We start from the raw sequence: 13,326 nt of genomic DNA, 5'->3' as shown, positions 1-13,326 counted from the left end.
CAGTTCACTCTTTTGTGATTCCTCTGACCCCTCAGGTACACGCCTGCCCAGGGCTCCCCTGCTTCTCCACCAGGAGCCTGTCCAGCCAGTCAGACCAACCAGGGTAAGGATGTATGCCCAGCAAGTCAACCCCTCATGCCTGGAGGGGCTCCGCTGAGTCATGAGGAGGCAGTTACTGGACTGAGCTAGGGCCCAGACATCTGGAGCCCAGACTCTAGGCTTGCTTTGCCACGGACTGGCTATGTAACGTGGGCAAGTCATCATCAATATTGACATTGACATTGACATTGAAGTCACTCAGTCATGTCTGACTCTTTGCGACCCCATGGACTGTAGCCTACCAAGCTCCTCCGTCCATGGAATTTTCCAGCCAAGAGTACTGGAGTGGGTTGCCATTTCCTTCTCCAGGAGATCTTCAAAACCCAGGGACCGAACCTGGGTCTCCCGAATTGTAGGCAGACGCATCATCAAATTAGTCCGTCAATATTTACTGGACACGTGGTCCATACCGGACTCTGTGCGAAGCTCCTAGAACCCAGACTTGCAGTTTCAGGGCAGGCTGTTGCCAAGCACAAAAGGCCAGTGGCCGGCGGGTGATAAGCAGCGGGTCACAGGGAGGGATCTGGTGGAGTGGCTGTGCAGCCCAGGGTGGGGTGCCTCCCCAAGCCCAGGTGACCCTCAGTGACAGGTGGGAGTTAGCCAGGAGCAGAGAAATGTGGAAACCAGACTCCCTGGTGTGGGCCGGGGAGGGCGAGGATGCCTTAATGAATTGCAAGGAAATGGTAGGAAAAAACAGGGCAGGGGCCAGACCAAGCCCTCCTGAAATCCTGCTCTCTTTTACATGGTATCCTGGCCTCAGCGTCCTCATCCTTAAGGTGAGAGGCCTGGACAGGCGGGCTGTCAGCTCAGGGATCCGAAGGCTTTAAGGTGAGGTCTTAGGCCTGAGGGTGGTGGTTGTCCAGCCCCGGCCTGGCCACCCTGACCACGGGAACTCAGTCTTCACGTCCCTGCATTCTCTGAGAACATGGAGGTTGGTGGGGGGGGAGGGCAGGGGCTGCTGTACCCTCTAGAGTGTCTCCTAGGTGACCTGTGCCCACTGCTCTGTGGGTTGGGTTGACTCAGGGGAGGGGCAGGGGGGCGGGCAACTCTTTTGCAGTTTATGTTAAAAATTCACACGACAGGGCGGTAACCCAGGAGTCCAGTAAGTCTGCCAAGAGGTACTTCTGGTTCCCAGATGCTGGTCTGGCTAGCTGTCCACGGCTCCCAGTGGATCTCCACACCCTCCAAGTCTGACAGTCCCAAGCCCATCCATTTTTTCAGATCTGGCCAGACACAGCTCTGTCTGGAACTCTATCTGTTCCCGGGTCTGCTTTGCCCCAGCCGGGCTCCCTAGTGCCCATCTGAGGACCGTCTCCTGGCTCCACCACCCCTTTCCCACCAGCTGGCCCAGCCTGGCCTGTGTCCTCCTCTCCAATTAGGCCTGAGGAGAAGGGAGGAGGCCCGGGTTCCGGCCCTGCTGCCCTCACGTGCTTTCCCGGCCGCCCCTCCCGCCCTACGTCGTCGGCCAGCCAAGCCTGTTCCTCTTCCCGATTGCGACAGAGGCCGCCTGGGCTCCAGCGCTCCCTGTCCCCGCCCCGCGCCGGCCGCTCCACTCCCACTTCCTGAGCCCCGGCGCTGGAGCCCCGGAGGCCAGGCCAGGCCCGGCCGTTCCGGCCCCCGGGGCGCGTCCGTCAAGTCCTGTCCCAGCCTCTGGGCTCTGCCACCACTGGCCAGGACGTCCAGGCTCCCACCTCCCTCCCAGGCCTCCATCCCTCTGCTCGGCTGGCAGGCTGACTGGCCGCCATGCGCCTGCCGTGGGCCACCTCCCACAGCGGCCTGGCCTGGGGGTTACTCATCCTGGGCATCTGGGGTCTCCTGGCCGCGGCCCAACCCCAGCTGGAGAGGGAGGGGCCCATGCAGGTAGGTGGGGGCGGGCTTGACTAGGGGAGAGGGGTCTGGGCCATCCTCTCTGATGTCCCTCTGCTCCTCCCAGCTGACCCCTGAATAATTCTCCCCCCGATTCCATCTCTTCTTGAAGGGGCTCCCATACCACACAGAGAACCAAAGCTGCGGAGACCAGGAAAAGGAGTACTACGAGTCCAAGCTTCGCCTCTGCTGCTCTCGATGCCCCCCGGGTAAGAGGCCAGGACCAGAGGAAGTCTGGGATGGGGAGGCGGGGTACAGGGGGCTCTAGCCCACCTTGCTGCCTCAGATAGACACCGGACACCAGCTCCTAGGGAAATCAGCTGGCAGAAACAGAGAGCGAGAGACACTGGCCGGCCATCCGATGTAGGCACCGGGACAGGCCCAGGGTCACGCAGCAAGCAGCAGAGGGCACCGTGGGAACCCCAGTCCCCTGAGCCTTCTCTTGCCCCGCTCACAACCTAGGCACGCACATCTCCACCAAATGTAGCCGCCTCCAGAACACTGTCTGTGCCACGTGCCCCGAGAAGTCGTACAATGAGCACTGGAACCATCTCTCCTTCTGCCAGCTGTGCCGCCCCTGTGACAAGAGTGAGTGGGGTGTTCCAGGGTGGGGGCGGAGGGGTGGGACGTCCTGGAGTGCAGCCCCTGTGCTGAGCAACCCCCTCATCACCCCTGCAGTGCTGGGCTTCGTGGAGCTCATGCCTTGCACTAGCAACCGCAAGACCCAGTGTCACTGCCAGCCGGGGATGTACTGCGTCTTTTGGAACTCTGAGTGTGAGCACTGTGAGCCACTCTCCGACTGCCCGCCTGGCACTGAGGCCGAGCTCAAAGGTCAGAGGTCACTGGCAGCAGAGGGTGGGAAGGAGGCTGGGCAGGTGCTCTTGAATGGGTGCAGGGTGCTGTGTCCATGGTGATGCCCCAGGTGGCTAGTTCTCTGTGTAATAAAATGCTTCTCCCTGCCTGAGAAAGGCTCACACATGGAACCTGCAGAGAAAAGGAGTTGGGACGGTGCAGGGTTCAAGGTCCTCCCAGCACTGAGAGGAAGCTGGGCAATGGGGAGAGAAGGAAAGATGCTGCAAAGCACAGACTGGGGAGGGTGGGTGAGTAGGGGGCCGTCCAACAGGTGTCATAGAAGCCCACAGCTGGACAGAAGCCCCCTGTGCCCACTCACCCTGGCTGCCCCACGCTTCTCTCCTGCCAGATGAAGTCACGGAGGCTAACAGCAACTGTGTCCCCTGTAAAGCTGGACACTTCCAGAACACCTCCTCTCCCACCGCCCGCTGCCAGCCCCACACCAGGTGAGGGTGCCCAGTCTGCATTCCTCCGGCCCTCCCAGCCCCAGCCAGTGACAGCCCACCTCATGCTCAGCTCCACAGACCAGCTCCACTTCCAGCCGGGAGACCCCCTGAGCTGGGTTCTTTCCTCCACAGGTGTGAGGACCAGGGCCTCGTGGAGGAAGCCCCGGGCACCCCCCAATCTGACACCAGCTGCAGAAATCCACAAGAGCCCTCCGACATGCCAGGTGAGGAGGGGCCAGGGGCATGGGGAGGGGGCATCTGGGAAAATGCCTTAATTCCATCCATCTAAAAAAAATGGGAAAATGATGAACCCTTTCCTCTCAGAGTTAAGGCAAGAAGCTCTTCAAAGAAAAACTGGAGTATCCCTGGGCCAGGTTACTTACACATGTGTATGTGTATACACGCACTTTTTAAGTTATATGTTCTACATGTAACTTAAAAGTTACATACAATAGTACGTCTACACAGAGACATAGATACAGATGCAACTATAGATATATAGATATAGATATAACTGTACCTGATATCACTGTCATCATTCTGGACATGCCTCCTTCCCATAACCCATTTACTGAGCATAGTAGGTTACAGCTTCCATCACTAGAGAGAAGATTCCACATTTGATGCTTTCTTGGTCTTTTCTATGGAATTATTGCTTTCCTTGCCTGAAAGAATAGGCATGCTCGTGCTTAGCCGCTACAGTCATGTTCCTGTGGACCATAGCCCTCAGGCTTCTCTGTCCAGGGGACTCTTCAGGAGTACTGGAGTGGGTTGCCATGCCTTCTTCCAGGGGATCTTCCCCACCAAGGGATCAAACTTGCATCTCCTGCATTGCAGGCGGATTCTTTACTGCTGAGCTACCAGGGAAGCCCTATAGAGAATTATAGGATGTTTCTAATGACTATCATTGTTATCAATCAAGGGAAAGTTTATTTCCTTAATTTTAAAAAATGGCTGAGCATTTATAATCATAGCTTCCATTTAATAAGAGCTAGTGCGTTAGACACTTTGTGAAGTTGACTTTCACTAACTCATTTAAACCTCGTAATGATCCTATGAAATAGTCCTATTATTATCCTTACTGACAGATGAGGAAACCAATGCCCAGAGAGGTTAGGTGACTTGCCCAAGATCACCCATGTGGTAGTTGGTATTATGAAGACCTGTTGTAGGTCTCTCTTACTCCAAAAGCCATGCCATAATGCAGACTGTAAAAGATTAGAAAATTCAGATAAACAAAACTAAACTTCACCTACAGAACCATCAGCTGGCATATCCACTCGACATTTTTGAATATATCTTCCCAGAAATTTTTCCACACAATAGAAAAAAATAACATTTTTTCTAAAAGTGGAGTCATTTGAATGTTTGTAACTTAATTTTTCATCCAACTATAGCATAATCTTTCCTACATTCTATTATTAATTTTTACCTGTGTATCAAAAATGATTAGCACTTTTTCTCTTTTTTCTTTTGTATTGGTGGAGAAGCCAATGGCACCCCACTCTAGTACTCTTGCCTGGAAAATCCCATGGATGGAGGAGCCTGGTAGGCTGCAGTCCATGGGGTCTCTAAGAGACTGAGCAACTTCACTTTCACTTTTCACTTTCATGCATTGGAGAAGGAAACGGCAACCCACTCTAGTGTTCTTGCTTGGAGAATCCCAGGGATGGGGGAGCCTGGTGGGCTGCCATCTATGGGGTCGCACAGAAGCGGACACGACTGAAGCGACTTAGCAGCAGCAGCAGCAGCAGCAGCGTTGGTGTATAGCTGATGAGGGCTTCCCTTGTAGCTCAGTTGGCAAAGAATCTGCCTGCAATGCAAGAGACCTGGGTTCAACCTGTGGTCTGGGAAGATCCCCTGGAGGAGGAAATGGCAACCCACGCCAATATTCTTGCCTGGAGAATCCCATGGACAGAGGAGCCTAGCTGGCTATAGTCCGTGGGGTCGAAAAAGTCAGACATGACTTAGCAACTAAACCACCACCATAGCTGATTAACGGGGCTTGCCTGGTGGCTCAATTAGTAAAGCATCTGCCTGCAATGCAGGAGACCTGGGTTCAATCCCTGGGTTGGGAAGATTCCCTGGAGAATGAGATAGCAATCCATTCCAGTATTCTTGCCTAGGAAATCCCATGGGCAGAGGAGCCTAGCAGGCTGCAGTCCATGGGGTCTTAAAGAGTCGGACACGACTGAGCAACTAAACCACCACCACCAGAGCTGATTAACAATGTTGTGATAGTTCAGGTGTACAGCAGAGGGACTCAGCTATATATATATATATACATATATATATATATATATGTATATATATATCCATTCTCCCCCAAACTCCCCTTCCATCCAGGCTGCCACATAACATTGAGCAGAGTTCCATGTGCTATACAGTAGGTCCCTGTTGGTTATCCATTCTAAATATAGCCGTGCGTACGTGTCCATTCCAAAGTCCCGAACTATCCCTTCCCCTCATCCTTCCCCTGTTGGAAGCACACATCTTTTGATGCTAATAGGTCTTCATGTCCTTGGCTCTGTAATTCTCAGATTGGTATTTAGAGCTTGACTTTCAAAGAGTACATAAGCTAATCTCCTCATTTTGTATATGAAAAACACACAACTGAGCAGGAACCCAGGTCTAATTCTTCCCCACACCTCCTACTCTGGACTCACTTAGGCCACAGAATTAGATGAACCACCAAGGGTGAACTCCCAGTGTCTAAACGTCCAGGTCCGCAGGTGACAGAAAAAGTGACAGGCATAGTGGACTCCATGCTGTCAGTGGCAGCACAAGGCCCACAGGAAGACAACGGTTGCCCATGGCTGTACACAGACACCTGAGAAGCCCAGCCTCCCCTTCCCTCCCACTCCTGGGAGCTGCCCCAAGCAAGCCAGTGGAGATTCAGCAGCCCCCCTCATCCGGAAAGCCACAGGCAGAGTTCAGCAGCCGGGACACCGACTCTCACCCCTATAAACACTCCCATGGCTATAGAAGGACAGGTTCAGCTCCTACTGCTGTGTATCTTGCTGTCAGATAGCCAAATCTGCAGAAACATGGCTTTACCCCGCAGCCATGTCTGCTCACAACCCCAAGCCCACCCTCCCTTTATTGCCTCCCACTCCCATTTCCAGCCCAAGTGCCTGTCCTCACCCTCACAGGTCTGCCCTTGTGCCGGTGGCCAACCACACTCACCCCAAACATCTCCATCTGAGGCAGAGTCTCTCCTGGTTCTCCTGGTTCTCGGTGGGGGGTGTCCCCCCAACCCACGTCAGGCTCTACGCCCCTTCTCTGTAACCCAAGGGAAGTTTCTCCAGCTCCTCCTTTAGGAACTGCAGTGGGTCTACAGGGGAAAGAACTTCCCAGGTGGCACAAGTGGTAAAGAATCTGCCTGCCAATGCAGGAGACGTAAAAGACTCCATCCCTGGGTCAGGAAGATCCCCTGGAGGAGGGAATGGCAACCCCCTCCAATATTCTTGCCTGGAAAATCCCATGGACGGAGGAGCCTGGGTTGGAAAGAGTCCGACAGGACTGAGCAGTAGCAGGAGGGGAAGCCTGCACCCCGTTTCCTATCTGGGTGGCCTGAGAACTGGAGAGCTGCTCCCTAATTGCCCCATCCACCCACTGCTCTCCTCGGTCCCTCACGCCTCGTCCTGTCTGCTGTCCTCCAGGAACGATGCTCGTGCTGGCCATCCTGCTGCCTCTGGTCTCGTTCCTGCTCCTCACCACCGTCTTCATCTACACCTGGAAGAGCCACCCCTCTCTCTGCAGAAAGCTAGGTAGGAAAGACTCAGAGGCTGGCAGGGATGTCTGCCTGGGACTGTGCCCATCCAGGTGGGGTAGGGAGCTGGAGAGAATATTCAGCTCCCTCAGGGCCAACACTTCTGCCCTTTACACCCTCAAGACACCCAGCACTTGTCCCCAACACAGACATCACATTAATCCAGTCCCTTTATTCTGAGGCTGGAGATAAGGGGAATGACAGACTGATCATTCTGGGAGCCCAGAGTGGGCAGTGCCATACTGTGGGGTGGGGTGTGGAGGGAAAAGCCTGCGGGTCTGAGGCCTGCCGTTTCATTTTCTATTCCAGGATCCCTGCTCAAGAGGCACCCAGAGGTAATGGGGAGGCTAGGGAGGCAGCAAGGAGGGGCAGGGGACAGGTGAACAAGGGTGGGGGGCAGGCAGGAAAAGAATCTGCAGCTTCAACATCCATTTAATCATTCAACTAATAATTTATTGAGCACACTGTGTGCCAGGCACTATGGAAATAGCAGTGAACAAAGCAGTCTCTACCCTCCCAGAGTTTCATACCAGTGGAGCAAGGATAAAGTTAGTCGACTATGTATTAGGTGGTGACAACTGTTAAATATAGAGAAGGAAATGGCAACCCACTCCAGTATTCTTGCTTGGAGAATCCCGTGGACAGAGCCTGGTGGGCTACAGGGCAAAGAGTCAGACACGACTGAAGCAACTGAGCCCAACTGCTAAATAAAGCATGGTGGGGTGGGCAGGCGGGGGGGGGACAGTGGCAAGCAATGAGGGTATACTATCTTAGAGTGGACAGAGAGCCTCTGTGGTCAGCTGATATTTGAGCAGAGAGCTGAAGAAAAGAGGGCCAGACATCAGGATGTAGCAGGGAAAGTGCTCCAGGAAGAGTGAACGTCAAGTGCAAAGGTCCTGAGGCAGGAAGCTTGGTGAGGGCGTGGAGCTGCCTAGGCATGGGGTTGGGGTGGGAATTAAAGAAAGATGGAGTCTGAGACCCCCGTCCTTGGCTGGTTCTCGGCCTCTGTCCTGCAGGGAGAGGAATCGAATCCTGCTGATGGAAACTGGGAGCCCCCAAGGTTCAATACACACGTTCCTGACCTGGTAAAGCCACTTCTGCCTGCCCCTGGAGACTTGGCCCTGGCCTCGGCAGGCGTCCCAGCGAACCCGGGTTTGGAGGAAGAGGTGCTCCAACAGCAGAGTCCCCTGAGCCAGGCCAGGGACCTGGATGCTGAGCCCCCAGAACAAGGCCAGGTGGCCCCTGGTGAGAAGAGGGGACGGGGAGGGAGGGTGGGCAGGGGAGAGCGTGTGAGCCGGGCAGAAAAGAGGAGACTGCAACAGCCAGTGTCCTGACGGCAGAGAAGGGACGAGACTGAAAACCAAGAAAACAGGGAATGAGCGCAGAGCTCAGGAAACCGAAGCGCGTGGAGAGGGACAGGGCAGAAAGGGGAGATGGCAGGTGGGGCCCTGGGGAAGCCGGAGGCCCGTGCTGGCAGCGCGTGGGGGCCCCCCTCAACCTTGGCCCCTCGCCCCCTCACTCTGCCTTCCTTCCCACAGGCACCAATGGCATTCATGTCACCGGCGGCTCTGTGACCGTCACCGGCAACATCTACATCTATAACGGGCCGGTCCTGGGGGGAGCCCGGGGCCCCGGAGACCCCCCCGCCCCCCCAGAGCCTCCATACCCCACCCCCGAAGAGGGTGCCCCCTGCCCTCCCGGGCTCTCCATGCCCTACCAGGAGGATGGCAAGGCTTGGCACCTGGCTGAGACAGAGACACTGGGGTGCTACGCCCTCTGACAGAGCCAAGGACCCAAAGTGTCAGCCATGCCGGACGATGTCTGGAGGAGCCAGGAGAAGGGAGGCTGCCCTCCCGGCACAGGCCTGACTAAGGGCCTGGGAAGGGCCCGGAGGGCTGGACCCTGAGGGGCCAGGCCTCAGACATTGCCTCTCTGAGAGCAGGGCCGGCGCTGGCTGGGAACGGCGCCCCCGCGGGACTCTCCAGGCCGCCTGAGCAGGCCCGGGACTCCACTGCAGACTCCCTGCCCACTGCGGCTGCACCGGCTCAGCCTCAGGCACAGACAGGGCACGTGACCCTAACCACTGCCCCCTGGCATCTGAATCCCAAGCCTGGCACGGAACGGAGCCAGCCACGCAATCACTCAAGGACTGGGGCCCCCCTGGCAGAGTCATGGTGCTCAACATCCCCAAGCTTCAGAGGCCCTTTGAGGGCCCGCACTTCAGTGGACGGAGGGAGACCCAACAAGAAGCCGGAGTGACAAGGAGGACCACCCACCCCTCCCCTCCTCAACAGGAAAGCGAGTCTCTCTAACCAAGGGCTTGGGTAGGGTTCAAGGTATAAGGGAGTTTTGGATGGGGAGGAAAAAAATTGGTGAGTGTATTTATGAACTGTACCCACATACAAATAAAGAGGAGACTGAGACCTAGGCCCTTGATTTCCTTAGGATTTATAGAGAAACACGATTCCACTGGGGCCATGTCAACGGCACGGGTCAAAACTATGGAATATAAAATGTCATCAACTATAGTCCCACGAGGTATTTGTGTGACAGGCTGGTATATGGAATTCAGGTGATGATAGTATTGGACAATAATCTCTGGCAATGTGGCAGACAGTGTTCGCAATGCCATGCAACCTTACCTTATGCACCCCTCACAAAACCCTCAGGAGGCAGGTATGAGGACTATTCCCATTTAATATATGAGGAGACTGAGGCCCAGAGAGGATAAGTCAGTTGCCCAGTTTAGCTGCACATGGTTGGGATAGGCCCTGCTAGACTGGCTCTAGAGTCCTAGTGGGTAAAAAAGAGAATTTCTCTGAATAGATAAAATGGACTGGTTTTCTCAAATCATCAGACCTCCTCCATACCCTGCAGGTATGAAGTTCTCAGCCGACTCTCAAACCCCCAGGTTCAAAACAAAGCACAAAAGGGTTTGGCAAGGCTTTCCGTTTTGTCTGTTTGGCCGCACTGTGTGACATGCAGCAAACCTCCCCGACCAAGGATCAAACCTATACCCGGCATCGGAAGCATGGAGTCATAGCCCCTGGAACACCCGAGAAGGCCGTATTTGGCAAGGTTGGGTGAAGGGAAAGATCCATACTTTAGACCTAAATTGAGAGGCCAAGTTCACATTCTGCTGATAAAGAGATGGAGGCCGGCCTCCTTCAACCAGAAGAAGCACCGTGACTTTTACTTTATTTCTTCTTGTCTTGCAGGCTTACCTCGCTTTATTGTGGTTTTTTTTTTTAAACAAATCATGGCAACCCTGAGTTATTGATGATGGTTAGCATTTTTTAGCAATAAAGTATTTCTAAATGAAGGCGTGTATGCTGGTCTTTAGACATAATGCTACTGTACACTTAATAGGCTGCAGTACATTGTACATATAACGTTTAGATGTAGCGAGAAACCCCCTAAAATTCGTGTGACTCGCTTTATTCCAGTGGTCTGGTATCAAACCACAGCATCTCTGAATGTGCTTGTATTTTCTTTTCTTCCTCCAAAGAACTCCAGATCTTCTCAGGCTCTCTTGTTTGTAAATGTTTGGGGCCCCAGAATTTATCTACTGTGCTGCCCAGTAGAAACGGTCTTAGCTGGAAAGATTTCGAGGAGAGCTGCGGCAGCTGACGGCTCCTTCCATAAAAGGCCACCCTCTGGGTCTAATGTTATGACTGTTGCTGGGGCCCTTCAAGGTGGGGAAGCTCCAAGGCACACACTCCAGGAGTCTTCTGATCCAACCCAGCGGATGGGTTATTTAAGGTTGACCTTGAAAGTATTAAATCTAACTTCCTTTTTTGAGCAGTAAATAATGTGAGCTGTATTTTTAGACAGAGAATGAAAGCCTCCTGCTCTTGCCATAGGCTAGAGCCAGACATCATGATTCCTTAATCGTTGTTTCAGGGTATTTAGAATTTTAAAAAACTATACATTTTTTTTTTCAACAAAATAAAAGGAGGAAACTTATTTTTAAGAAATGGTGCCAGGAGTGAGGAGGGAAGTTTCAAGAGGGAGGGGATATATATGTGTATATACTTATGACTGATTCATATTATTGTATGACAGAAGCCAGCACAACATTGTAAAGCAGTTATCCAATTAAAATAAAACTTAACGAATAAATCCAGTCCCTTCTCTTCATGGCAAATATATGGGGAAACAATGGAAACAGTGAGAGACTTAATTTTTTTGGTCTCCAAAATCACTGCAAATGGTGACTGCAGCCATGAAATTAAAAGACACTTGCTCCTTGGAAGAAAAGCTATGACCAACCTAGACAGCATATTAAAAAGCAGACACATTATTTTGCCAACAAAGGTCCATCTAGTCAAAGGTATAGTTTTTCCAGTAGTCATGCATGAATGTGAGACTTGAATTATAAAGAAAGCTGAGCACTGAAGAATTGATGCTTTTGAACGGTGATGTTGAAGAAGATTCTTGAGAGTCTCTTGGACTGCAAGGAGATCCAACCAGTCAATCCTAAAGGAAATCAGTCCTGAATATTCATTGGAAGGACTGATGCTGAAGCTGAAATTCCAATACTTTGGCCACCTGATGCGAAGAATTGACTCATTGGAAAAGACCCTGACGCTGCGAAAGATTGAGGACAGGAGGAGAAGGGGTCGACAGAGGATGAGATGGTTGGATGGCATCACCGCCTTGATGGACGTAAGTTTGAGCAAGCTCCAGGAGTTGGAGATGGACATGGAAGCCTGGTGTGCTGCAGTCCATGGGGTCGCAAAGAGTCGGACACGACTGATCAACTGAACTGAACTGAATAAATAAAAAGGGAAACATTTCTTCTAGATGTTTCACAGTTTCACTTTTTAAATTTATGCTTATGAGCCTTTTTGTGTGTGTTTAAGTATGAGGTATGTGTTGAAGTATTTGGTCTTTGCATATAAATGTTTAATTATTCCAGCACCATTTGTTAAAAAGACTGTTCTTTCTCCATTGAATTATCTTTGTTTCTTTGTCAGGTCAGTTGATAATATTTGTGCCACTTTATTTCTGGACTCTGCTGGCTCCATCGGCCTGTGTCTATCCTTTTGCTAACATCACAGTCTTGATTTCTGTAGCTTCCTAAGTCTTGAAATTGGGTGATGTAATTTCTCCAATTATTGTTCTTTTTTTAGTCCCTTTCAGTTTCTTTTCCGCATACATTTTAGAATCCACTTGCCAATTTCTTTAAAAAAAAAAAAACACCTGCTGTGATTTTTGAGTGAAGGTGATTGACTCTATGATTCGAATTGGGGAGAACTGACATCTTCACAATATTGAGTTTTCCAACCCATAAACATATCTTTCCATTTATTTACATCTTTTTTTATTTCTTTCAACAGTGGTTTGCAGTTTTCAGCACACAGATCCTACACATAAGTTTTGTATGCAAGATCTGTACTTTATGGAGAGAGGAAGCTACTATAAATTGTATTTTTAAAATTTCAAATGTTAATTGTATGTCACTGAATATGGAAATATGATTGACTTTTGTATATTGGCCTTGTATCTTACAACCCTGTTAAACTCACTTCTTAGTTCTAGGAAGCTTTTTGTAGATTAATAAACAGTCATGTTGTCTTCAAAAAAAACACAGTTTTCTTTCTTTCTTTCTAACCTGTATGCCTTTTATTTGTTTTCTTCACTTATTACACTGGCAGGGCTTCCCTTGTGGCTCAGCTGGTAAAGAATCTGCCTGCAATGTGTGAGACCTGGGTTCAGTCCCTGGGTTTGGAAGATCCCCTGGAGAAGGAGAGGCTACCCACTTCAGTATTCTTGCCTGGAGAATTTCCATGGGATCACAAAGAGTTGGACATGACTGAGCGACTTTCACGATTATACTGGCCATCTTGTATGATATCTTGTATGATATTGAATAGGAGTTCTAGCCACAGACTCCTTACAACAAATTGATGAGATCTGTCAGAGCATTTACACTGAATGTAGCATTTATAGGACAGATTTTTTTAGGTTTATGGAATAGCTATACTCCAGTATTCTTGTCTGGAAAATCCCATGGACGGAGGAGCCTGGAAGGCTGCAGCCCATGGGGTCGCTGAGGGTCGAGCACGACTGAGTGGCTTCACTTTCACTTCTCACTTTCCTGCATTGGAGAAGGAAATGGCAACCCACTCCAGTGTCCTTGCCTGGAGAATCTCAGGGACGGGGGAGCCTGATGGGCTGCCGTCTACGGGGTCGCACGGAGTCAGACACGACTGAAGTGACTTAGCAGCAGCAGCAGCAGTATACTAACTATACTACGCATGCTTGGTCGCTCAGTTGTGTCTGATT

At 51.5% G+C, this 13,326-nt stretch overlaps 1 protein-coding gene across 1 annotated transcript; it reads left to right on the top strand.

Moving 5' to 3' along the window:
* Positions 1 to 1,650: 1,650 nt before the first annotated feature.
* Positions 1,651 to 10,357, top strand: LTBR (lymphotoxin beta receptor). Its single transcript, XM_027967982.3, has 10 exons — positions 1,651 to 1,959; positions 2,078 to 2,174; positions 2,428 to 2,553; positions 2,644 to 2,796; positions 3,167 to 3,263; positions 3,396 to 3,487; positions 6,926 to 7,033; positions 7,345 to 7,370; positions 8,052 to 8,280; positions 8,574 to 10,357. The coding sequence occupies exons 1-10, from the start codon at positions 1,843 to 1,845 to the stop codon at positions 8,813 to 8,815; spliced, it is 1,287 nt and encodes a 428-aa protein (XP_027823783.2). The 5' UTR covers positions 1,651 to 1,842; the 3' UTR covers positions 8,816 to 10,357.
* The last annotated feature ends 2,969 nt before the right edge of the window (positions 10,358 to 13,326 follow it).

The sequence above is a fragment of the Ovis aries genome, chromosome 3 (assembly GCF_016772045.2).
Source record: "Ovis aries strain OAR_USU_Benz2616 breed Rambouillet chromosome 3, ARS-UI_Ramb_v3.0, whole genome shotgun sequence".
NCBI lineage: Eukaryota > Metazoa > Chordata > Mammalia > Artiodactyla > Bovidae > Ovis > Ovis aries.
The sequence above is the reverse complement of the archived record's forward strand: the minus strand, read 5'-3'. Positions and strand labels throughout refer to the sequence as shown.